General features: G+C 48.5%; 1 protein-coding gene and 1 long non-coding RNA gene across 4 annotated transcripts in view; both read left to right on the forward strand.

Moving 5' to 3' along the window:
- The first annotated feature begins 31 nt into the window (after positions 1 to 31).
- LOC310684903 lies at positions 32 to 5,794 on the forward strand. The gene is made up of 3 exons (XR_014514949.1): positions 32 to 600; positions 2,031 to 2,144; positions 4,975 to 5,794. It is a non-coding gene; the product is annotated as an uncharacterized lncRNA (long non-coding RNA).
- A 2,923-nt stretch (positions 5,795 to 8,717) lies between these two features.
- Positions 8,718 to 24,531, forward strand: part of SUPT5H (SPT5 homolog, DSIF elongation factor subunit) — a 37,077-nt gene continuing 21,263 nt past the window's right edge. The window contains exons 1-13 of one of the 3 annotated variants that reach the window (XM_083454844.1): positions 8,753 to 8,908; positions 13,234 to 13,334; positions 15,429 to 15,588; positions 15,708 to 15,773; positions 16,621 to 16,632; positions 18,753 to 18,822; positions 20,290 to 20,358; positions 20,470 to 20,535; positions 20,754 to 20,784; positions 20,877 to 20,945; positions 22,448 to 22,699; positions 23,733 to 23,822; positions 24,379 to 24,449. In XM_083454844.1, the coding sequence (XP_083310970.1) occupies positions 13,254 to 13,334; positions 15,429 to 15,588; positions 15,708 to 15,773; positions 16,621 to 16,632; positions 18,753 to 18,822; positions 20,290 to 20,358; positions 20,470 to 20,535; positions 20,754 to 20,784; positions 20,877 to 20,945; positions 22,448 to 22,699; positions 23,733 to 23,822; positions 24,379 to 24,449 (1,037 nt within the window). In that variant the 5' untranslated portion in view covers positions 8,753 to 8,908; positions 13,234 to 13,253. Of the gene's footprint in view, positions 8,909 to 13,233; positions 13,335 to 15,428; positions 15,589 to 15,707; positions 15,792 to 16,620; positions 16,633 to 18,752; positions 18,823 to 20,289; positions 20,359 to 20,469; positions 20,536 to 20,753; positions 20,785 to 20,876; positions 20,946 to 22,447; positions 22,700 to 23,732; positions 23,823 to 24,378; positions 24,450 to 24,531 lie in introns of all 3 variants that reach the window. The other 2 variants (XM_083454843.1, XM_083454845.1) reach the window with 2 other exon arrangements.

Below are 24,531 nucleotides of genomic sequence, written 5' to 3' on the forward strand. Positions count from 1 at the left end.
CCTTGGATTCAGGACCGGACCTGGACCCCGGGCCCAGCACATAAGCAGCGGTTGGGTGACCATCTGTCAGGGATGCTTTAGCTGCAATTCCAGCATTGCGGGGGGTTGCACTCGATGGTCCTTGAGTCCCTTCCAACGCAACAATTTTATTCTACTCCCCCTTGACTATGTCCATGGCACATCCAGTTTGTGTTGGCGATTCATGGGTTCCTCTGTTAGAGGGCATCTCTTGCAAGATCGGTGCCCTCTGAGACCCTGGGCTACCCTGTTGCATTGGGGCATGAGACACAACTTCCGTTGGGTTATGGAGAAGGTCCTGTGGATGACGGATACAGGCAGTACCAGTGAGGTGGCAGCTGTCGCTGTCCTGGTGAGTGGATGTTGACCGGACATTCTGGACCAGACACACCAGTAATGGTGCAAGTTGCAAATTTTGGGTGAAAGTGTTTTGGCAGCTGATCTCCATTGTCTCTCCAAGTTGCAAGACCCAAAGCAGGGCTGGAAGAGAGAATGGTTAGCCTTTCTACTACACAAATGTAAGCAGAAGGACATGCTTCTCTTCCTTGCCCCACCAGACCCCGATCTTCCTGGCAACAGCTCGTAAGTATCCCTTCCCTCGCTTTATCTTCTGTTAATATAGGAACATGGGAAGCTCCCTTATACCAGGTCCAGTTGATACCAGGCTACTTGGGAAAAACAGTGTGGTGTAGTGGTTAGAGTGCTGGACTAGGACCTGGGAGACCTGGGTTCAAATCCCCACCCAGCCCTGAAGCTCAGCTGGTGGGGACCAGTTGCTGCTTCTCAATCTCAATCCTGGTCTGTGGCCGTAATAAAGTTCATTCATTCATGAACTTGTGGAAGTCCAACAAAGCTGAATGTTGGAAGATTCAGGAAAGATTAAAAAAAAAAAAAAAAACACTTAGAGAAGCATAAACAGGGCGGGGACCAATGTTTGTATCCAGGTGAAGTGATGGACATGAGACAGGTGTTGCTAATGCAGGTGAGCTGGCAGAAGCAAGCTAGCAAACATGCTCCAAGCAAGCTGCTGTCTAGCTCTGCAGAGACTCCTTTTATTAGCAGAAATCAACAATTGGAAACAGTAGTGAAACCACCCTGAACTAAACGAATTTCCATCCAAGCAGGTGTTTCCCTCAAATGTTCCCCCGATACTTGATTACGTCTGTGTCCCCCGTCATGCTCCAGCCAAGCGATATGTCTAACAAACAAATTGTGAGAGGACAAAAGGTCAGGGGGGAAACCCTGTTTTCTAGCCAAGAAGGTCAGGGAAAGCAGGTGTAATGCTCCTTGACATACTGTTGCATGCATAGCTGTCAACTTACAGATTTGAAAATAAGGGACCAGCAGCCTCAAAAATAAGGGATCAGCAGCCAAAATAAGGGATTTTCTGGGCACAGGGATGTTCAACCTCCGAGCCCCTCTGAGCCAAAGGCAGAAAGCCCAGCCAGCAGCCAAGCGAAGCCTCAAGCGGTGGTTCCCACAGCGCAGCAACCCGGCAAAGGGGATGCAGCAAGGAAAACTACTGTCACCTCTCCTCAGGGAAGCGCTGAGCAAAGGCGAGTCCCCAGGCAACGCGGCCAGTTTGATCGGCACAAGTCATGCAAGCTCCACCCCCCAGTCGTTCTTAGACTCCTTATTGGGTGAGCAATACAGTTGGAGCCTCCCTCCTCCCTGGCCAGCAGGGAGGGAGGGAGAGGAGCTGCTTCCTTTGAAACCCGGGAAATTTAAGAGACATCATCAATAAGGGACAGCAGCGGGACACGGCGCTGGGATAAGGGACTTTCCCGCCAAATAAGGGACGGTTGACAGCTATGGTTGCACGTCTGGTGCGAGGTTTGCCTTCGCAAAGCGGAGCATCACCTCTACAACCAGGTATGGTTAGATCAATGTCCTTGCTGCCCACTTGGGACTACCCGAGCAAGCATACCCTGATACAGACCAGTCCCATAACCCAAGCCAGGGTTCCCTGTGAATTACCCATCTCATTGCTATTGTGTCTTCATGAAAACTAGGTGTTCCTTTCCCTGGAGAATCTCGGAGGAGCTCTGATGATGTCAGCTTGAAAGGGGCTTCACTTGTTGCAGCTGAAAAGGCAGGAGGGCTTGGCCATCAAACCACGAAAATTGGTGAGTTTTCAAATGCCCACTGACTTGGGCATAGCCCTTGAGGGGGGCGGAAAGGTTTGTCTGTTTCAACCCGCTCAAATTCTCATTGTTTCTGTCTAAAATTCAGTTCTTTGCATTTTCACAGCAATTGGTGATAAAAAAAAAAAATTTAAAGTCGTCTTCAAAGTTATTCAGCATTTTAGTGTGACTTTCCCCCATAAACACATTTTGACTAAAGTGCACATTTTTGCAAGCAGTTCCCCCTAATATAATGCGTTCTTGCATGTTGTTTTTCACAAACATGGTGTGTGTGTGTGTACACGTGTACATCTTGCAAAAGCTCCACATCCAAAAAACCAAAGTGCTGCACCAATGAGCACAAAATAACCCCTCTGCAGCAGCACAAATCCAACTCAGTCGTGGAACGTTGGAAAGTGTCAATCACTTCTACCTTTTCACAAGGGCCAACACTGATGCCGAAATCCAGCATCGCCTGAGCTCTGCGAGTACGGCTTTCTCCCGATGGAAGTGCAGAGTGTCTGAGGACATTGGCAGGGAAACCAAAATGCTTCTTTACAAAGCTATTGCACTACCAACCTTAAAGTAAAGGGTAAAGGGACCCCTGACCGTTAGGTCCAGTCGTGGATGACTCTGGGGTTGCGGCGCTCATCTCGCTTTATTGGCCAAGGGAGCTGGCGTACAGCTTCCAGGTCATGTGGCCAGCAGGACTAAGCCACTTCTGGCGAACCAGAGCATCGCACGGAAACGCCGTTTACCTTCCCGCTGGAGTGGTACCTATTTATCTACTTGCACTTTGACGTGCTTTCGAACTGCTAGGTTGGCAGGAGCAGGGACCGAGCAACGGGAGCTCACCCCGTTGCGGGGATTCGAACCGTCGACCTTCTGATCGGCAAGCCCTAGGCTCTGTGGTTTAACCCACAGCGCCACCTGCATTCCTTGTACAGTCATACCTTGGGATAAATCCCCGTCGCGGGGATTCGAACCGCTGACCTTCTGATTGGCAAGCCCTAGGCTCTGTGGTTTATCCCACAGCGCCACTGTATGACAAACAAGAAACAAGGCAGAGGACTTCCAGGCCGCTTGTGCTGAGCGGCCCAATAGATGTGAGTTGGCAGGAAGGGACCATGGGCAAAGCGCCTTCTCGAGAAACCCAAAAGGAAAAGTTCGGATTCCGAAGGGTCCAGCAGTGTCGAAGGATGCTCTCTACGAGGCCTCAAAGCTTTGGGCCACTCAGGATGAATCTCTGTCATCTGCCATTTGTCCGCGGCCGATCTGGATGTCCTCTGATTCTTACCAATCTTGTGGCTTTTCAGTCTTTCTTGGCTCAAGCCACAGTTTGGCCTCTCATGTCCTTCTAGCGCATCCTTTGCTACCAACCAATTGGCTTTTAAAAACTAGCCCTTTTGCAGTGGCTGGTCCAGCTTCCCAAACTTAAAAAGACAGGAATATTAATTCCCATCAACAAACACTCTGGAGAGAGAGGACGGAAGAATAACTCACGCTCTAGGCATCCGGTACCATCCAATAAATTTTAAAAATGGTAGGGGATGTTTTCCCCGAAGTTGTTTGCATGAAAATGAGTGGAGGCAGAAAGATTTTTATTACTTACAGTAATGAAGAACAGATTCACACTAAGCTCCATGACCTGAGGGCGGGGTGGCTTTATTTACATCAGTTAAGCAGCCTTCTGTCAGCGATGCAAATTAAGGAGCCGGCCACCCAGCTCCTGACACCACTTGAGGACTTGCTGCTTGGGGGGAAACACAAATGCAAAGGGCAGGTTTCCAATAATGTAAGAGGCTGCTAGATCAGGCCAAGGGCCACCTAGTCCAGCCTCCTGTTGTGAGTCGAGGACCCGCCACCCGCATAAAAAGGTAAAGGTACCCCTGACCATTAGCTCCAGTCGTGGCCGACTCTGGGGTTGCGGCGCTCATCTCGCTTTATTGGCCGAGGGAGCCGGCGTACAGCTTCCGCGTCATGTGGCCAGCAGGACTAAGCCGCTTCTGGTGAACCAGAGCAGTGCATGGAAACGCCGCTTACCTTCCCGCCAGAGCGGTACCTATTTATCTACTTGCACTTTGACGTGCTTTCGAACTGCTAGGTTGGCAGGAGCAGGGACCAAGCAACGGGACCTCACCCCGTTGCGGGGATTCGAACCGCCAACCTTCTGATCGGCAATCCCTAGGCTCTGTGGTTTAGACCACAGCTTAATACCAGACATAGTCTGGTGCCCGCATAAGTTTTGTGCAAGCAAATAAGGATGAAGAAATAGGTCATCTGGGGAAGCACTAGGTTTTACAGAATCTGAATTCTGCACCACATTTGCCATTCTGCACTAGTTCTGAGCTGCCTTGAGATGATGGCACAGAGCCGGCAAAACAGGAAACTAAGCAGGGACCTAAAACGCTATGCAACTAAACAGTTGGTGGAATATCAAGCATGTACAGTGGTACCTCGAGTTAAGAACTTAATTCGTTCCAGAGGTCTGTTCTTAACCTGAAACTGTTCTTAACCTGAAGCACCACTTTAGCTAATGGGGCCTCCCGCTGCTGCCGTGCTGCTGGATCACGGTTTCTGTTCTCACCCTGAAGCAAAGTTCTTAACCCGAGGTACTATTTCTGGGTTAGCGGAGTCTGTAACCTGAAGCGTTTGTAACCCAAGCTACCACTGTGCTTCATGATCTTGGATGACCTTACCCTGTTTATGACTTCAAAATTCCACAGAATTGACTGAGATGGGGCATTGCACTTTTTCTCCCTTGCCGAATAAACAGAACTGCCAGATGTTCCTCGTTAAAAACAGCTGCATCTTGCTCTGCTTCTCTTTTCAGGAGTTCCCCATCATGTAGATTCCCTCCAGAGCTGAATTCTCCAGAGTGGACAAATCCTATCTGGCAGGTCCTTCCCCTGAGAAAATCTACAGCCGGAACGGGGACGTCCCCCCGAGAGTTTTTAAGGTTCACAAAACAAGACTTTGCCATCTGCATCTCCTCTTCCCCATCTCTCCCTCATCAGCGAAGCAACAGAGCCGTCGTGCTGTTCAGAACTGTATCCCCTGGAGAAATCTCTATTCCTAAGGGCAATTTCTATTCCTGCCTCTGTGCGGTTTTGTTTGTTTCTCCAGATGAAATATGACCCCCTGGGCTGGGAAAAGGTTGTCATCACTGAGACAGCCATTTCTTGGGTTCCAGCTATCCATCCCCTCAGCAGATACTGGGAGATTTATGTAGTGTAAGTGATGTATCAACAGAACAACACACATAAAACAAGGACACTCGGTCCTTGCCCCAAGAGCTCGCAGTCTAAATTTTGACAGCAGGGGAGACAATAACGAAAGACCAGAGAGTGTGCAGGGAGGAAAGAGCTGGTGCAAAACACCACCGAGAAAGGCAGAGTGGAGTAGCGGTTAGTGTGTGGGAAGAAGAAAAGGGATACCTGGAACGATATCCCTGCACCTTAAGCAACCCTCTTCTTCTCAACCTGAACTACCTTACAGGGTCATTATGAGAATAGGACTTGAGCTCCTTTGGCAAAAAAGGCAGCATCAAAACTGTTGTTTCCTCATCTCATCTTACCTGCATGGATCATGACCGTTTTCAAATTGATAAATGTCTTTTCTTCCTTTGTCATGTTCCTTTAATAATAATAATAATAATTAATCTTTTATTTATATCCTGCCCTCACCGGCCAAAAACAGACTCAGGGCGGCTAACATCAAATATAACATTAATATAAAATCAAACAATAATTAAATTACCTCCTAAAAACAAGTCAGGATCAAATTAAAATCTAATTAGGTGGCTTTCAATACAAAATTGATAAGGATAAATTCTGGAGTGAGAGGCTACTCAACAGCCCAGCTCGTCGGGGTGCAAGTCCCTCGTGGGTCCATGAGGACAGTAAAAGAAGGAAGCTCCAGCCAAGTAATTTGGAGCAAAACAGCGGTCAGTAGACCACGATCTTTATTGTTGCACAACAGCTTCCCACAGGAGTTTTAAATTGACCGCCCTGGAGTCCAAGACCACCCCCAGAAACATCATACATACATCACAGAAGGGGTGTGGCCCAAGACCACCCTCTTAATGCATCAGAGAAAGGGCGGAAATCTGGATGTCTTGATTCTTCCTGTCTGCCAGGTTACCTGATTGGATTACCTGGGCATCCTGGCCACTCTTTTGTTATGCTAACTACTCCATTCCTGAATCCAGGTGCCAGGTCCCAGGCTCACACCTTGTTCATATCTTAAATGTGCTCTTAAGACAGGATTTGTGAAAGAGACAATGGGGAGATTTCCCATTTCCTTCCACCGAAACATTTGAGGTCATTTTGGGAGAGAGAAAATGGTTTCAGGACTTTTTTGTGGGTTTCAGACATGTGGTTTACATATTGTATGTGTTTGCTTGGTATGTTTATGAACATCTAATATATATATGACTTTAAAATTCTTATAACAATTGTGGTAAGAATTTTAAGGTCTTAGATGTATAATAAATGTACCAACCAAGCATGTACATAGATCAGCACAGGAAAACCGACCTGAAACCATTTGATTCCCAAACTGACCAAATGTTTTCTCTGCAAGGTCAAAGGAAAATGGAAAAGCCTCCCCATTGTCTTTTCCTTCACAAATCCTGTCTTGAGGGTATGTCTGTCTGTGTTTGAATAGGGTGAGCCTGTGACCTGGCTCAGGAACTAAGTGTTTATCATTACAAAAGACTGGCCAGGCTCCCCAGGGTATCCAGTCAAGTAAGCATTAACAGGTAACCTACCAGACAAGAGATAAAACGACGACAGGAGATAAACAACGCACTCAGATTTCTGCTGTAGACCACCCTTTCTGTGATGTAGGCATGATGTGTCAGGGGGGGGTGGTCTTGGACTCCAGGGAGGGAATTCAAAATGTCTATATAAGGCCTTGTGTGCCATTGTTCTGGGTTCCTCCTCCCTCCTGTGTATGGTGAGCAAGGAACCCTGTTGCAACAGATCAATAAAACAGATCAAGCTTACTAGCTGCTTTGCTTCTCGATATTCTCTGGTTGGCCTCTGTTATTTTCTCCTACCAATAGGTAACCTACGTAAGGACTCTATATGGGCTCTTGGATACCCCATAAGGGGGAAAAGGGCAGATTTTTGTTTACAACACAATCACCTGAGAAGTAAAGATAGTCATTTATTTCAGGGGTGGGGGAATGTGTGGCTCTCAGGGACTGGTTGAGAAGCGTGCATGCGGAGAAGCAGGGGCTGGAGTCTGACTTGGGAGAGGGGGGTAGTGGTTTGTGGGCACTTGTACCAGCCAGGAGGCAAGATTCAGAGGCTGGGGAAGCTTCAGAGCTGGAGGGTGGAGCACAGTGTGGGTCAGAAGAAGAGGCAGGTCAAGGAAGGGAAGGGCTGGGCACTTCCCACCCTCTCCTGCACCACCAGGAGAGGACTGAAAAGGGAGGAGCGGAGGAAGTTTGCACACAGGCACAGTCTCCAGCTGTGTGCATGCAGCTCTTCAAGGGAAGGTACATAAAGTGGGGGGGGGGGGGGCTGTTGCTCCAACTGCTTCATACAGTGCAGACCTGGGAATAGCTGCCTAGGTAACCAGAGCTGTAGAAGAGACTGTAATTGTTATGCTTGACAATAAATACAGCGGTACCATGGTTTACGAACTGAATCCGTTCCGGATGTTTGTTCTTAAACCAAGGTGTGCTTTCCCATATAACCTTACAGGTGTATAATACCGTTTTTTGCACCAACTTCAAGAGAAGGAGGAGGATTGGTTTGAGAAAATATTGAATTATTTGGGCAGGTTTGAACAATTTAGGGTAAGTAAAATGTTAAAAGTTCAATAAACCATATGGAGGGAGGAGTGTTAAGGTATATAGTATTGTACATGTGGTTGATTTGAATATGTTATTATTGATTATGTATACCCAATGTATCAGCCGCCTGGGGGGTTTTCACTGTTTGTTTTCACTGTGTTTTGGTTGTTGGTAAAAAAATAAATAATAATTTTTTAAAAAATAACAAACAGAATAAACTCGGTATTACAAAAGAAAAATAAATAAATGGAAAATAGTCAGATGAATGAAACGGATGGTTCCTGCGGCCTGATCCCACCAGGCACGTCATTTACTCACGAGTAAGCCCAACTGAATTCAGTGGGGCAATGAATGGGCTGAGGAGCCTTGGCAGGCCCGCAATCCCGCGCGCAGCTACTGGGGAGTAAGCCCCATTCAACGCCATAGGACTTACTTCCGAGTAGAACGGCCCGGGCTTCCCCTTTGGGGATCCCCTGCGCTCTCCCCTCCTGCTCCTCCCAACCACCTTTGACCCACATCCCAGCGCTGCCATTGGCCTTCCCCAACTCCTACGTCACACACCCCGCCGGCCAATCCCCTCCGGTTGCGCCCCAGACCAGGGAAGAAGCGACGAGCCGTAATTGGCCGAGCGCCATCACGTGACGGGAGGCCATTTTCCCCCCTCCTCCTCCGCGTCGCCGCCAGCCGCGTAACACGTCGCTGTTCCCTTCCTCCGCCGGCACGTGACCCGGGCGGCCCAATCCCAATTTCCTCCATGGCGCGTCTTCTCGCGAGATTTCCTCTCTCCACACCCCCACACGCCTTGTACGCCTGCGCGCGAGCACGCTCGACGCGGTTTTGTTTTTGTTTTTCCGGTTCCCGTCCGCCGCCCCCGCCGGTTTTACTGCCCCCCGGAGAGGCCCTGAGGCGGCGGCGGCGGCGGCAGGAGCGTCGGGAAGCGGGAGGCCTCCGGAGAAGCGCGGTGAGGGAGGAGAGGAGGAGGAGCAGGGAGGGGACGAGGCCCGCCTGCCGCTCCCCTCAGGGCTTGGCAAGGCCCGGGTCGAAGGGGGAGGCGGAGGAGGCCTCGCTCGCTCGCTCGCCCTGAGGGAGGAGGAGGCCTGGCTTCCCGGGCCCGTCCCCACACCGGCCTGGCGGGTCGCGGCCCCGAAGCGCGTTTGCGGGCGGAGGGAGAGGGGTGTGTGTGTGTTCTCGGCCTGCTCCGCGGTGGTTTCCCTCATGCCGAATCGCAGAATGGTCGGAGGGGGTGTGTGGGAGGGGGCACCCCCAGAGGTCATCTAGCCCAACCCCGTGCCGCGCATGTCGTGTTTTTGCTTTTGGGTTGGGTTTGTTTGTTTTTTTAAAAAAGGTTGTGAACCCCCCTGAGATTGTCGGGCGGAGGGGGGGCGTTCAAATTTTACTACTAGTGGTAGCAGTAATAATAATAATAATGGGGTCGTACCTGGAAGAGGAAGGGTCCCTTTCTTGTGGCTCTCGGTGGCTTTCTTGTTTTGTTTATTCCGCCGTTTTTGTTATACAGTGGTACCTCGGATTACATACGCTTCAGGTTACACACTCCGCTAACCCAGAAATAGTGCTTCAGGTTAAGAACTTTGCTTCAGGATGAGAACAGAAATCGTGCTCTGGCAGCAGTGGGAGGCCCCATTAGCTACAGCGGTGCTTCAGGTTAAGAACAGTTTCAGGTTAAGAACAGACCTCCGGAACAAATGAAGTTCTTAACCCGAGGTACAACTGTAGTAGCAGTAATAATAATAATGGGGTCGTACCTGGAAGAGGAAGGGTCCCTTTCTTGCGGCTCTCAGTGGCTTTCTTGTTTTGTTTATTCCACCGTTTGTTGGTATATCAGGGTTAAGAACTGAGATAGGAGAGCTAGGAGCTAAATGCCACCTTAAACCGAGGTTATGGGTGCAACAGCGGCATGTCTAGGTGCTCTTCTATTAATAACAAGAATTCAAAGCTGAAAATGAATGAACCCTGTTGTTGTTGTTTAGTCGTTTAGTCATGTCCGACTCTTCGTGACCCCCTGGACCAGAGCACGCCAGGCCCTCCTGTCTTCCACTGCCTCCCTCATGCTAGTAGCTTCAAGAACACTGTCCCACCATCTCGTCCTCTGTCGTCCCCTTCTCCTTGTGCCCTCCATCTTTCCCAACATCAGGGTCTTTTCCAGGGAGTCTTCTCTTCTCATGAGGTGCCAAAGTCTTGGAGCCTCAGCTTCAGGATCTGTCCTTCCAGTGAGCACTCAGGGCTGATTTCCTTCAGAATTGATAGGTTTGATCTTCTTGCCGTCCATGGGACTCTCAAGAGTCTCTTCCAGCACCAGAATTCAAAAGCATCAATTCTTCAGGAATCAGCCTTCTTAATGGTCCAGCTCTCACTTCTGTACATCACTAATGGGATAAACCATCAGTAGTAGTATGTAGCAGTAGCAGTAATAATAATAATAATAATAATAATAATAATAATAATAATGGCTTCGTACATGAAAGGGGAAGGGTCCCTTTCTTATGGCTCTTGGTGGCTTTCTTGTTTTGTTTTGTTGCCTCTATTCCACCGTTGTTGTTATATCAGTGTTAGAAACTGAGATAGGAAAGCTACGAGCTGAATGGCACGTAAATGGGTGTAACAACAGAATGTCTAGGTGCACTTTTTTTTATAACAAGAATTCAAAGCTGAAAATGGATGAACTGCAGCTAAAATACTTTCATTTTTCACACGGTATAGTCCTTCACCCGCCCCCAATATCCTTAAGAAGAGGGTCTCTTCTCCAGTGTTGTAGCTAGAAGTGGGCAGGCAGAAAAAAAGTTCTCCTTTCCTTCCACTTCCTTCTTTGTTTTAATCGGAAATCTTTAGGATCAGTACTGTGCCCAGAGCTCAGAAACTGCATTAATGAAATTCCCTATTTCAAAATGTTCCTGGAACAGTTGGAGTTTCCAACACTGAATTTTATGTCATAGAATTATAGAGTCGGAAGGGACCATAGGGATCATCAAGTCCAACCCCAATGCAATGCAGGAATCCTTAGCCCAACACAGGGCTCAAACCCACAGCCATGAGATGAACAGTCTCATGCTGTACCGATTGAGCTGTGTCAGTGTCATATATTTATTTATGCCTTTTCCCCTGACAAGGACTCAAGAAGGTGTGCAGGTTAAAAAAAGGAGAAAAACAGAATAGCCAAAGCATAAGGGGGGAATCATTAAAAGAATTAAGTATTGATTTCGATTTATATCCCGTATTTTCCTGCTTAAGGGGCTCAAAGTGGTGCATAGTGTGGTGTCTAGAACATGGGTAGGCAAATTAAGGCCCAGGGGCTGGATCCGGCCCAGTTGTCTTCTCAATCCGGCCCACGGACGGTCCGGGAATCAGCGTGTTTTTACATGAGTAGAATGTGTGCTTTTATTTAAAATGCATCTCTGGGTTATTTGTGGGGTATAGGAATTTGTTCATTCCCCCCCCCAAAAAATATAGTCCGGCCCCCCACAAGGTCTGAGGGACAGAGGATCGGCCCCCTGCTGAAAAGGTTTGCTGACACCTGGTCTAGAATTAGGACCTGGGAGAGACCCTGGTTCAAGTCCCGCTGCCGCCACAACACTGGACCCACATTTCACTAGGTGTGTGTCTCCCAGCCCAGCCTGCCCTACAAAGTTGTGGGGATTAAATGAGGACCAGGACGTAGTTGAGACCAGGGTTTAAATCCACCCCACTCAGCCACAGGGAAGTTCAGTGGGTGTGACCTGGGGAGGGCAGTTGCTACCTCTCCAGCTCAGAGTGGTTGTTGTGAAGATTGAAGATTAAATGGGAGGGAGTGAGAAAACTGTGCACTGCCTTGAGCTCCTTGGAGAATAAAAGGTGGGATAGTAAAGGTAAAGGGACCCATCTCGCTTTATTGGCCGAGGGAGCCGGCGTACAGCTTCCGGGTCATGTGGCCAGCATGACTAAGAGCAGTGCACTGAAACACCATTTACCTTCCCGCCGGGGCGGTACCTACTTATCTACTTGCACTTGATGTGCTTTCAAACTGCTTGGTGGGCAGGAGCTGGGACAGAGCAACGGGAGCTGATCGGCAAGTCTTAGGCTCTGTGGTTTCAACCACAGCGCCACCCAGGTCCCAAACGTGGGATATCAATGCAATAAATAAATACAATATACAGTACTCTGGCAACCCCCCCCCCCCATTCCCTAAAGCACACATTCACCATAAAGACACCCCAGTTTTGAAGAAGCTGAAGAATACTGGCTAGCTGTCTGACCCTGTACATACTTATTCTTAAGCAGTGTTCAAATTTGGCCAGGTGCATTTTGCACCTGGTTATCGGCCACTTGTGTCCAGGTGAAGATGTCTGGGCTTCTGGATGGTGCCTGACATCTCCACCATCTGGAGGTACATGCTTGGGGATCATTGGATCTTTACTCTTTTCACCCACTTAATACCACATCCTGTAGAATTCTATCAGCTATCTGTGCAGTCAGAATGAATTATGCAGCCTGAGCAGGAGAAGCGAGCAACATTAGAGTTAATTGTTGTAGCTTGTCTTCACTTACCCCACCCCACTGCCCTGCTCACAGTTGTGAAGAATATCCCTATGTTATGAATGGTCCGTGTCACGATTCCAGTGAGCACTCAGGGCTGATTTCCTTCAGAATGGATGCGTTTGATCTTCTTGCAGTCCATGGGACTCTCAAGAGTCTCCTCCAGCACCAGAATTCAAAAGCATCCATTCTTCGGCAATCAGCCTTCTTTATGGTCCAGCTCTCACTTCCATACATCACTACTGGGAAAACCAGAGCTAAAACCATAACTATAAGGACCTTTGTTGGCAAGGTGATGTCATCTCAACTAGCCAGATATTTAATCGATAATCAATCACAGTCTGTCCTTTAAAAAATAAGACTTTAGAGCCCAAATATGACAACTCAACATTCCGTTTTGGTGACTGTGACCTTAGTTTAAGGAGCCATATGGCACCTCACCTAGCTTTTATCTGAGTTTCTGACGCAGCTGCAGATGTAAAGGAGAATTCAAGTTATGTGACATCTGCATAATGCTGATCTTTGTCTTTCCATTCTCATCATGCAAATGTTCTTTGAGGCCTATGATGTGGTCTTGTCCAGAGATACATTATTTTTGGTCCGAAGTTGTTCCTCCCATCACTGATGAATCCTTATTATTTGCAGATGTTCGTGTTCTGCTAAACTTTATTCCTGTAGCGTGGAGATTAACTGGGGGGCAACAAAAATGGATTTTGCAAGCCCCTTATGGTGGCTAAGAGGCTTATGCTTTTTCTTCAGGGTAGAAAAGTCTTGCCGCAATGTCCGACAGCGAGGACAGCAACTTCTCTGAAGATGAGAGCGAGCGCAGCAGTGAGGCGGAAGAGGTGGAGGAGAACGAGGTGAGGTGGAGGAGAACATGCAGGCAAGCGGGTGTTTCGCACCTGCTTCAAGGAAGTGTGTCTTTGGCCTGAGTTGTGGAGAGGGGAGGCAGGCTGTTTATTTATTTGGCAGATTTGCAGCCTTCCTATCCACCATTTACGTCACCAAGGCATCTTGCAGACATGTAAAGCTGTTCACAGTCTCAGCAGGTAAGGGGATCCATGTGTGGATCTTCCACCCTGGAACAGAGGAAGAAGCTCTTATACCCTTCACCTGACATGTCTTTTCGGGTTTTGGCTTCTCTTGAACTTGGGGCTGGGGCAGAGCACATTTTCTGTAAGCAATTTCATCATCATCATCATCAATTTTATTTATACCCCGGCCAGAGCCGGGCTCAGGGCGGCTAACACTAATACAATCACAATAAAAACATAATAGGGAGAAAAGGGGGGGGGGGATGAGAAAAACAAAACCAATTTAAAATACAGGTTAAAATGCAATTTAAAATGCAGCCTCGTTTTAAAGTAGCCGATAAATCAAGACCATAAGGGGAGGGAAACATAAGGGTCAGACTGAGTCCAAACCAAAGGCCAGGCGGAATAGCTCTATCTTGCAGGCCATGCGGAAAGATGTCAAGTCCCGCAGGACCCTAGTCTCTTGTGACAGAGCGTTCCACCAGATCGGGGCCAGTACTGAAAAGGCCCTGGCTCTAGTTGAGACCAATCTAACCACCTTGCAACCTCCAAAATGTTGTCATTTGTGGACCTTAAGGTCCTCCGCGGGGCATACCAGGAGAGGCGGTCCCGTAGGTACATGGGTCCTAGGCCGCAGAGTCAGCAGGGCAAACCCTGGGTTGGATCCAGCACTAGCCTTGCTCAGAGTTGACCCGCTGAAATTATGTAAGTTAAGTCCGTTAATTTCAATCGAGTAAATCGTAGGATTGTAAAGTTGGAAGGGACCCTAAGGGTCATCTTGTCCAACCCCGTGGAACGCAGCAATATCTATTCTAGCCTTTCTTTTCATTCCACATACATCTTAGAGAAAAGCTTCTGTCTTTACCGTGAGGAGGCAGATGTAAGGAACAACAAGAGGGCCAGTGTGGTGTAGTGGCAGACTAGGGAAACTAGGGTCCACATCCCCACTCGGCCACAAAGCTTTCTGGGTGACCTTGGATCAGTCCCTTTGAGGTTCTTAAAAATGTAATTAATCATCCTCCTCCATCAGAGACTCCCCCAACCAGCTGTGTGCACCCAAGGGAGCTTTGGGCTTCTTTAACTAGAGAAACCATCCCTATGTACCAATCATGCTTTAAACTGAGCCTAGTTCACCAGCACGTTGGAGGGTGCACAATCCCACAAGGAGCACAGGGGCGCTTGTGTTTGCCTAGCCTCTGGCTCTCAAGCCGTATCCAAGGACTGAGCTTGGGCAGAAGTTCTCTAGAGACCCACCCAAGAATTGCCAACAATAGAAGAATGGCAAATGAAGATGATGGATTTTTCGGAGCTAGCCGACCTGACCGGAAGAGTCCGCGACCAGAAGGAGGAGGAGTATCAGGAAGAGTGGAATAAATTTAATGATTATCTAGTTAAATTTGTTAAGCTAAATTAATTGAAAATAGCTTGCAGAGACTTAATTGGCTTAGGATTTTATTCATGTTAAGTGATGAATTAATATGTTTAATTCCATAAGGTGAATATTTAAGGATGTTAATGTTTAGGTTAAATTTCATAAGAATTGGGATTTGGAAAACCGTTAAAAAGGACATGCAATGAAATTCAACCAAGGGGAAGCGAGGAAGTCACTTAACAAAGTTAATAAGTGTAATTTTCAATAAGGCTATGATTTATGTTTGTTTGTCTTGTGTGTTTGTTTGTTTATAATATTGTGAAAACCAATAAAAAAAATTTTTTGGGGAAAAAAGAGAAGTCCTCTAGAGACCCGGATATCTCCAAAATTAGGTTGGGGCTAGGAATCGGGGCCTGTGGTTTCCATTTCCATGTAGCCAAGCTGTTTGGTGCTGTTTCCCCCACCCCTAAGTAAAGCTGCTTTCTGTGGGCTTCAGCATGAACCACCTGTGAATCGCAGGTTAAAGGTTCTTGTTCAATAACATGCAGGCTGAAGAGGAGCGTGTCAGTGCCGTAGGCAGCGAGAAGGAAGAAGTGGAGGAAGAGGAAGAAGAGGAGGAGGAAGAGTATGACGAAGAGGAGGAAGAGGACGATGATGACCGGCCTGCGAAGAAACCCAGACATGGCGGATTTATTTTAGATGAAGCTGGTAAAAAAACAAAAGCGGACTCTTCTCCTCTGCCCCCTGCCCCAACCATAAGAGACATGTAATCTTTGACTCCTGGCTTATCGTGTGGACCTCGTCCCTTCCCTTTCTCTTCCTTCCAGATGTGGATGATGAGTATGAAGATGAAGACCAGTGGGAAGATGGTGCAGAAGACATTCTGGAGAAAGGTAAGGAGACCCCTTTTCGTGAAGATAATCTTGGATCTGGAGTAACTGGATGCCCGAGTGGTAACCAAGTCGGAGCATGCAAGCTTTGACGTCCCACAGAACCTTTCGTCAGCATTCCTCCTGAGGAGGAAGCAGGAAATTCCTCACTGGTGCTGAGTTCTCGAATGCTTGTGTGTAACCCCAAAGCAACCTAAAGAAGTCTGAGAAAACATAATCTGCTTTATTGAGCGTAATTACTTTTCTGGAATGTTTCCCCCTTTCCTGGTTATAAGTCAAATCCCTAAAACTGGAAATGCAACTGAATTTCTTTTCTTTTTTTAAAAAAAGGATTTCCTTTTCTGTTTTATTTCCTGCCAGAGCTGGAAACTCTTTTTCGTTTAAAATTCCCATGTTCATTTATTCTAATACGAGTTTCTCGCCCTTTCTGGAAAGCACTTAAACCGATCAGACTTTTCTCCAAGAGTTGTGGATGACCGCGGGTTGTCACATTTGCGAAAGTGCTGTCGGTTGTGGAGGTGCGAAACGAGAGCGGCCAGCGGAGGGGGAGCTGCTTCTTAGGATTGGCGGCAGCCCCTGGCTCCCGGCCGTCCTCCCCCACCCCCCCAAGGCTGCCCCTGCCTGTGGGTAGTGCTCCCTCTGCCTCCCCGCCCCCCCGGCCTGGTGGCTTCTCTCTTTTTGAGTTCTCGTGCATTTCATTCGCTTCTGCTTGGTTTGTGCGCCGCATCTTAATTTTGTTCCTTCCGCTTTTCTGTTCCCCATTCACCCTCACCCTGTGGTTGGTTTTGATGGTATTATTTGGCTCATACTGTCCGCCCTCCCACCACCACCACCACCTCTTCATGAGCAGAGGAATTTGAAGGTAAGAACGGTTTTTGTTTTTATCCTCTTCATTCCAGCTCCTTTCCTTCCTCTTCACCAGCTGCCTTTGCTTCTCTGCTTCCTTTCAGCCAGGTGGGGTTCTGTGCGTGAGAGGGGGTGGGAGAGCATGCTCAGCAAATGCCCAGTTGATGTGGGCACACAGGGAACGGGCTTGCGCAGCCCCTGCCACTTGATCCCTTGTAGCCGAGTTCTCTGGTATCGCAGTGGTCTTCTGAGCAGGAATGCTGTTCCAGTGGTCTCAAGCACCATATTTTTCGCTCTGTAAGACGCACCTTTTCCCTCCTAAAAAGTAAGGGAAAATGTGTGTGCATCTTATGGAGCGGATGCAGGCTGCACGGCTATCCCAGAACAGGGAGAGGGAGAGCTGCGCAGTGCTCCCTCTCGCTGTTCTAGCTTAGCCGTGCGAAGCCTCCGCAGGGCAGCAGGGAGCTTCGCGGGCTACCCCAGAAGCCAGAACAGCAAGAGGCTGTTGTTTTCTTGTTTTCCTCCTCCAAAAACAAGGTGCGTCTTATCGGCTGGTGCGTCCTATAGAGCAAAAAATACGGTAATTCAAACATTATCCCTTTCCTTCTGGGACCTGCCCGGGAAAACAGCCTGCAGGTGTCTGTAGATATCTGTTGCAATTTATTAGTCACTTGAGACAAAGAATCATAGAATTGTGGAGAGTTGGACGGGACCCCAAGGGTCATCCAATCCAACCCCCTGTGATGCAGGAATCTCAACTCAAGCCTGACAGATGGCCATACATCTGTCCATAAGGCATGCAAAATCTAAAAATCAGGAAAATAACAATTACTTACTATTATCTTTTAAATTTCTATAGCAATAACAACAACAACAACAATAATAATAATTTATACCCCGCCCTCCCCAGCCAAGGCTGGGCTCAAGGTGGCTAACAACAAATAATACGAAAGTTGATTGAAATACAACTTAAAAACAAGGTTAAATACAACATTAAAACATTAAAATGCAGCCTCATCACAGTAGGAGAAAGGAAAAAAGAAACAGGGGGAGGGAATCAAATTGATTCGAAGCCAAAGGCCAGGCGGAACAACTCTGTCTTACAGGCCCTGCGGAAAGAAATCAGATCCTGCAGGGCCCTGGTCTCTTGAGACAGAGCGTTCCACCAGGCCAGGGCCAGAGTTGAAAAGACCCTGGCTCTGGTTGAGGCTAATCTAACTTCCTTAGGGCCCGGGACCACTAGGGTGTTGCTATTTATGGACATTAAAGTCCTCCGTGGGGCACACTGGGAGAGGCGGTCCCGTAGGTACGAGAGTGGTGAGGATCTGTATCTGAGGATCACAGGGTGGTTTGCAATATAGAACACAAAAATACATACCATAGTAGCAAATAGAAACAATAACATGCCACCGCCACCGCCCCCCCAAGTTTAAAGGTCCATAGGTTGTTTAATTACCCAGCGGCCTGGGATAAGAGTGGGCATCTGCCAGGGCTTATTTAGCTGTGATTCAGGGGGTTGGACTGTTTGACCCTTGGGGTCCCTTACAATTGTACGGTTCTATGAGCCGTTCTTCCAAGTGCCTATCAGAAGCATATAGCACACGTTTCCCGTCTGTATCCAAAAGAATGTATCTTCCTTTTCAGAAGACTGCTGCATAGAACAGGAATGGGGAAACTGTGACCCTGCAGTGGACTACGGTTGCCTTCATCCCTGGCCCACTGGCCATACTAGAGGACCACAGGTTCCCCATTTTTGGCATAGGGACTCCTCACCCAGAAACAGGGTGGAGCAGGCCATGGCCCTAACCCATGCATAGCAGGGGCTGTCCTGCGATATCTTAGCCTTAACAGCAGGTCCTTGACTCCCTTAGCAGTGTTTGCAAGTCTCTCTCTCTCTCTTTTTCCTCCTTTCTCCTTTCCTCCTTTTCTCTGGTCTTTCTTGGCAAGCACAGTGGAATTGTCAGAGAGCGTTGCAGGGTATCTCAACTTGCAAACAGACCAGGCCCTGAAGCTGTTTGCAGTTCTGAAAAGTCTTCCCCCGCCTCTGTAGCTCTCGCCCGTACACTTTGCCCAACAAAAAAAACTCTTCTCTGCCTCTGCTGTTGAGCATTGCAAATGTCTTGTTTCTTCTTCTAGCGTCCAACATTGACAATGTGGTTCTGGACGAGGATCGCTCTGGAGCACGGAGGCTGCAAAACTTGTGGAGGTAAATGGCATTGCATGCAGAGCAAAGCACAGAGCAGGAGCAGCACAGGCGCCTGGCAGGACTTTGTGTGTTTATTTTGAAAGCAGGATTGCCTGGTTTGGCTCTACTGAAATAAGTGTACAATTGCATCTTATATGGGGGTTCAGTTCTAAGGGTTCCACATACACACAAAAATCGTATACAGTGGTATCTCGGGTTACATACGCTTCAGTTTACAGACTCCGCTAACCTAGAAATAGTACCTCTGGTTAAGCACTTTGCTTCAGGAAGAGAACAGAAGTCGTGCTCTGGCGGCGCGGCAGCAGCAGGAGGCCCCATTAGCTAAAGTGGTGCTTCAGGTTAAGAACAGTTTCTGGTTAAGAACAGATCTCCGGAACGAATTAAGTTCTTAACCCGAGGTACCACTGTATTATACAATTCAATCTGTCTCAGATTGAATTGTGTGTTCCTGGTAAATTCCCTTTAATCCCTCTTAAAAGAATAAAAACACCACCATCGTATTCAAAGTCAATAAAATAAGTTTACTCACATCAGTTCACAGTTGGATCCCTGAAAGCAGACTTAGTTACAAATACAGTGGTACCTCCGGAGCTCCGGTCAAATCCTGAGGAATTCACAACCAGAGGTGCTGCTTCTGCAGAACAAATTAAGTACTTAACCCGAGGTAACACTGTATACTCAAACTCTCGGAACTGCCCTGCAGCTAATGGATGATGGCTTAAAAGCTCTTCCTTGCTTGCCTTTAACATGTGCAATTTCAACCAGCCTGCCTTCAGTCATGTATGGTTAAAAACGTGCAAGTGAAATTCACGTAAGATGCGATTGTATTGTACATTCGTACTTTGGTTGTCGAACAGCTTAGCTCTCGTACATTTTGGCTCCCAAACGTCTCAAACCCGGAAGTGTGCCTGCTCTGGTTTGCAAACTATTTTTGGAAGCTGAACGTCCGACAGGGCTTCGGCAGCTTCCGATTGGCTGCAGGAGCTTCCTGCAAGTTTGGGGATCTTTTGGAGAAGGAACAAGGGAGTTTGTGTGTTGGATTTGAGTTCCCCTTGACCCCAGGCAACACAGCTAGTGACCAGGGGTGAAGGGAGTTGGCAGCCTGGAGGGACTCAGATTCCCCCTAAACCCTGTTTCCAGGTGTTCAAAGCTGGTCACTCATTGATTTCCTTTTCTGGTAAAGCCCTGCAAGAACCACCCTTCACCCTATGGTCCCAGGGCACATTACAAGAATTAAAACACAGTATTAAAACCACTTACAACCACAGCAATACGGCGGCTCCTAAAATATACACCTCAGGGGTCAAGTGATTTGGCTGTTGCAGGTGACTGGGGTGGCGGTTGAGCTTTGGGCTTCCTGCCTCTGCCCTTCTGCTGCACCAGAACATGTGCAAAGTGCTTTGGCCTGGCTAATACGTCCCCTCTCACTTCACACTTTTTGTTTCTCTCCCCCCCCCCCCAAAACAGGGACCAAAGAGAGGAGGAGCTGGGCGAGTATTACATGAAGAAGTATGCCCAGTCTTCGGTGCGCGAGACGTGAGTATGCTGCTTTTATCCTGCCGGCGGTTCCCTGTTTCAAAACACTCCTGCTGGCCTTGTCCCTCCACCCTCGGACCTCTCAGACCTCCTCTCTCTCTGTTTCTCCAGGGTGTACGGCGGCTCTGATGAGCTTTCTGACGACATCACGCAGCAACAGCTACTTCCTGGAGTCAAGTAAGGACTTTCTGTTGTGAGCGTTCTGTTCTCGCAGAAGCAGAAGACTTGGGCCTTGTGAGACTTAGCGGGGTGAAGGCTGGGTGGGAAAGACTCCGGACGTGAGAGCAGGACTGAGACGGCCCAGTTGAGAGGCTGCAGCCCTGGCGTTAAGTAGCGGGCGATGCTTACTTTGGCCATGGCAAGCTGACCTTGCTGTGTTTGTTCTCCCCATCCAGGGATCCTAACCTCTGGACTGTGAAATGCAAGGTAAGCCCCGCAGGCGCAGAGAGGTTGCTTTCGTGTTGCGTCTGCTACCTGACATCCTTTTTCATTCCAACCCTTCTCTCTCCCACTCCCAGATTGGAGAGGAGCGGGCCACAGCCATTGCACTCATGAGGAAGTTCATCGCCTACCAGTTCACAGACACAGTAAGTGGGCTGGGAAGGGGGGAACAGAAGAAGACCTTGGCGCTTCACTTTTTCTACAGCGCTGCTCTTGCCATGGGGTTGTCCCTCTTGCTGCTCCTTGCCGCAAACGTCGGCTTGATGTGCCAACTAGCCGCCATAGATGGCTGCCACCAGGCCTTCCGCTTCCCAGAATCCTCTGCCAGATGCAAAGGGCCGGGGAGTGAGTTGGGGTCTTGCCTTTAATAATAATAATAATAATAATAATAATAATAATAATAATAATAAATTTTATTTATACCCCGCCCTCCCCAGCCAAGACCGGGCTCAGGGCAGCTAACAATCAATAATAAAAACAAGTTGATTAAAATACAACTGAAAAAGCAAGATTCAAATACAACATTAAAATGCAGCCTCTTCACAGGAGGAGAAAGGAAAAAAGAAAGAGGGGGAGGGAATCAAATTGATTCTAAGCCAAAGGCCAGGCAGAACAACTCTGTCTTACAGGCCCTGCAGAAAGAAATCAGATCCCACAGGGCCCAGGTCTCATGAAGTAGAGCATTCCACCAGGCTGGAGCCAGAGTTGAAAAGGCCCTGGCTCTGGTTGAGGCTTATCTGACTTATTTAGGGCCAGGGACCTCTAGGGTGTTGCTATTTATGGACCTTGAGGCTCTCCTTGGGGCAGACCGGGAGAGGCGGTCCCATTGCTACGAGGGTCCTAGGCCGTGAAGGGCTTTAAAGGTCAAAACCAGCACCTTAAATCTGACCCTATGTTCCACCGGGAGCCAACTTTACAGTGAAGTATGAGAAAATAAGTATTTTTTCCCTGCCTCTTCTCATGAACCTTTAACACAACGGATTGGAGGAGGCAGTGGGCAAGATCCAAGGTTGGTGAGACTCGGAACAGACCCATTGAAATTAGTGGACAGGCCCATGAATTTCACTGGGTCTGCTCTTGAGTATTACTTAATTGGCTACATCTCACCTTGTGGAGGATAAGCGTTTGGAGGCAGCAATGCATCTGATTACCAGTTGCTGGGAAGCACAGGAGTGGTCTGGGGCTCGGATCCTGCCCGTGGACTTCTCATTGGAGCATCTGGTTGGCCGCTGTGTAAACAGGATGCTGGACTAGGTGGGCCCTTGGCCTCATCCTGTAACGCTCTTCTTACGTTTCCTCATTTGCGCCAAGGATCTGGATAGAGAAAAAAGCTGCAGAAGTCCTTCCTTGTCTCTTGAAATACTCCCTTAACTTCCTCCAAGCAGGGAAGGGAGGGAGGACCTGTGTATTGCTGGGCAGCCTGATTGCGCAGGGCCAAGTCCACTTTGCCCCAGTGTGCCGGTGCCCGTCTTTATAGTTGCCTGGTACAGCAAAGTTCCAGCCTGGCGTGTCCTTTTCCTGCAAAGTGTGGCTGGCCTGGAGCAATATAAACAAGAGGTGCGAGAGAGCTACATTGAGAGCTTGGAGACTCTGCCCAAGCGATGTCCCAGCCTCTCATGCGTATCCCACCCCCATTCTTCCTCCGCAGCCCTTGCAGATCAAATCGGTGGTCGCCCCTGAGCACGTGAAAGGGTACATCTACGTGGAGGCCTACAAGCAGACGCACGTCAAGCAGGCCATCGAAGGGGTGGGCAACCTCCGGATGGGCTACTGGAACCAGCAGATGGTGCCCATCAAGGAGATGACGGACGTGCTGAAGGTGGTGAAGGAGGTGACCAACCTGAAGCCCAAGTCGTGGGTGCGCCTCAAGAGGGGCATCTACAAGGACGACATTGCTCAGGTGAGACGAGGTGTTGGCTGAGGGTCCGGATTGAGGAATTAACAACAGGCATGATGGGTATTTTCTTTGTACAGTGGTACCTCGGAAGTCGGACAGAATCCATTCCGGAAGTCCGTTCGACTTTCAAAACATTCAGAAACCAAGGCGCGGCTTCCGATAGGCTGCAGGAAGCTACTGCAGCCAATCGGAAGCTGTGGAAGTCGTGTCAGACGTCCGGGTTCCCAAGAACGTTTGCAAACTGGAACACTCACTTCCGGGTTTGCGGCGTTCAAGAAACGTTTAATTCGCAAGGCGTCAGGATCCAGGGTGCGACTGTATTTTAATGTACCGAATGGAGTGAAGGCTTATGGGTTATGATGTTTTGGGAGAGTGTGTATGAACTCAGCAGGGCTCAGCTTATTTTTCTAGTTGCGTGTGTGGTGATTTGCCAAGTTACACAGGCAAAAGAATAGACCAGTCATAACATCACAGAATGGTTGGGTTGGAATAGGACCCTCAAGAGTCATCTAGTCCACCCCCTGCAACGTAGAATCACAGCCTGCCCTGAAAGCTTTTTTTTATTTAAGCCCATAAAGTTGTCTTTTGCTTTATTAACTTTCTTTAAAAAAAAAAATTATTAACCAATTTCCACATAACAATTTATCAATCCTCCACAGGCATGTCCAAAGTCCATTCCTAATTCAGCCCACCAGTCTGTTTAGTCCAGCCCCTGCGGCAGTTTATTTCCCTAAGGTAAAATCCTTTAAAAACTCAACAATTCCAAGCCCCCAAAAAGCTCAACAACTTCAATCCTATAAAAAGCTCAACAACTGGTTGGTCTTTTGGTTGGCCCCCACGGCCCTTCACTTCATCAAATCTGACCCTCTTTGAAAAAAAGTTTGGACACCAGTGCATGCTACATGGAGAATCCTGTGGTCTGGATTGCACAAGTTGGAGGCTAGAGACCCCTGCCTTTGAGCAAGGAGTTTGCGCTTGAGCTGTGTTGCTTGTAATCTGAACGCCGACCAATGTCTTTTCCCTCCCTTCCCCTTAGGTGGATTACGTGGAGCCCAGCCAGAATCAGATTTCCCTGAAGATGATTCCCCGTATCGATTTCGACCGCATCAAAGCCCGCATGAGCCTGGTATGTTGGCTCGGCTCATTGCAGGACCTTTTGGGTGCTTCCGCTGGGGCTCTGTTTTTTCCCCTCTGGTTATTCCAGGTTTGGTGGGCTGAGAAAGGGGAGAGGTGCTTCATTTTCACCCTTTGGTGTGTCAGAACAGAAGCAGCCGCCCTTGGGAGCCGGGTCTGCAGAGACTGAAGTTCTGTTGGCTCCAGTGTAATTCAGAGATGCGTTTCCCTAAAACGAGAGCAAACTGACCTTTTCTCCCCTGTAAGCTGCCTTCTCCCTTGGCCAGTTGGATGAGTTGGGATGTTCTGGTCATCAGTGGGCGTGGCCAGAGGTGGGCGTGGCCACCCACACCTGCATGTGCACACTGGACACACCCAGGTCTCTCCTTTAGGATCGTCTCCTTTATTTATTTACTTTTATTTATGCCTCTGCCTCCATAATTTTGGGAGGCAGGTGAGGCCCCTAGCTGGGGATTAGCCACTTGTAGCTTTAAATTCTCTCTAAAACCACCACACTTCCTGGGTTGCTTCTCCCGTCGCAAACCCTGCCTCCTCCTCTCCCATTTCAGAAAGACTGGTTTGCCAAACGGAAGAAGTTCAAGCGCCCGCCGCAGCGCCTCTTTGATGCCGAAAAGATCCGGTGAGAGTCCAGAAGGGCGGGGAAGGGGGGGTTTCCAGATTTGGAGAGGAGGCAGGTGCTGAAGGGCCTGAGAGGGGGAACC

Source organism: Podarcis tiliguerta, assembly GCF_965153285.1.
Source record: "Podarcis tiliguerta genome assembly, chromosome: 8".
In the NCBI taxonomy this organism is placed as follows: domain Eukaryota; kingdom Metazoa; phylum Chordata; class Lepidosauria; order Squamata; family Lacertidae; genus Podarcis; species Podarcis tiliguerta.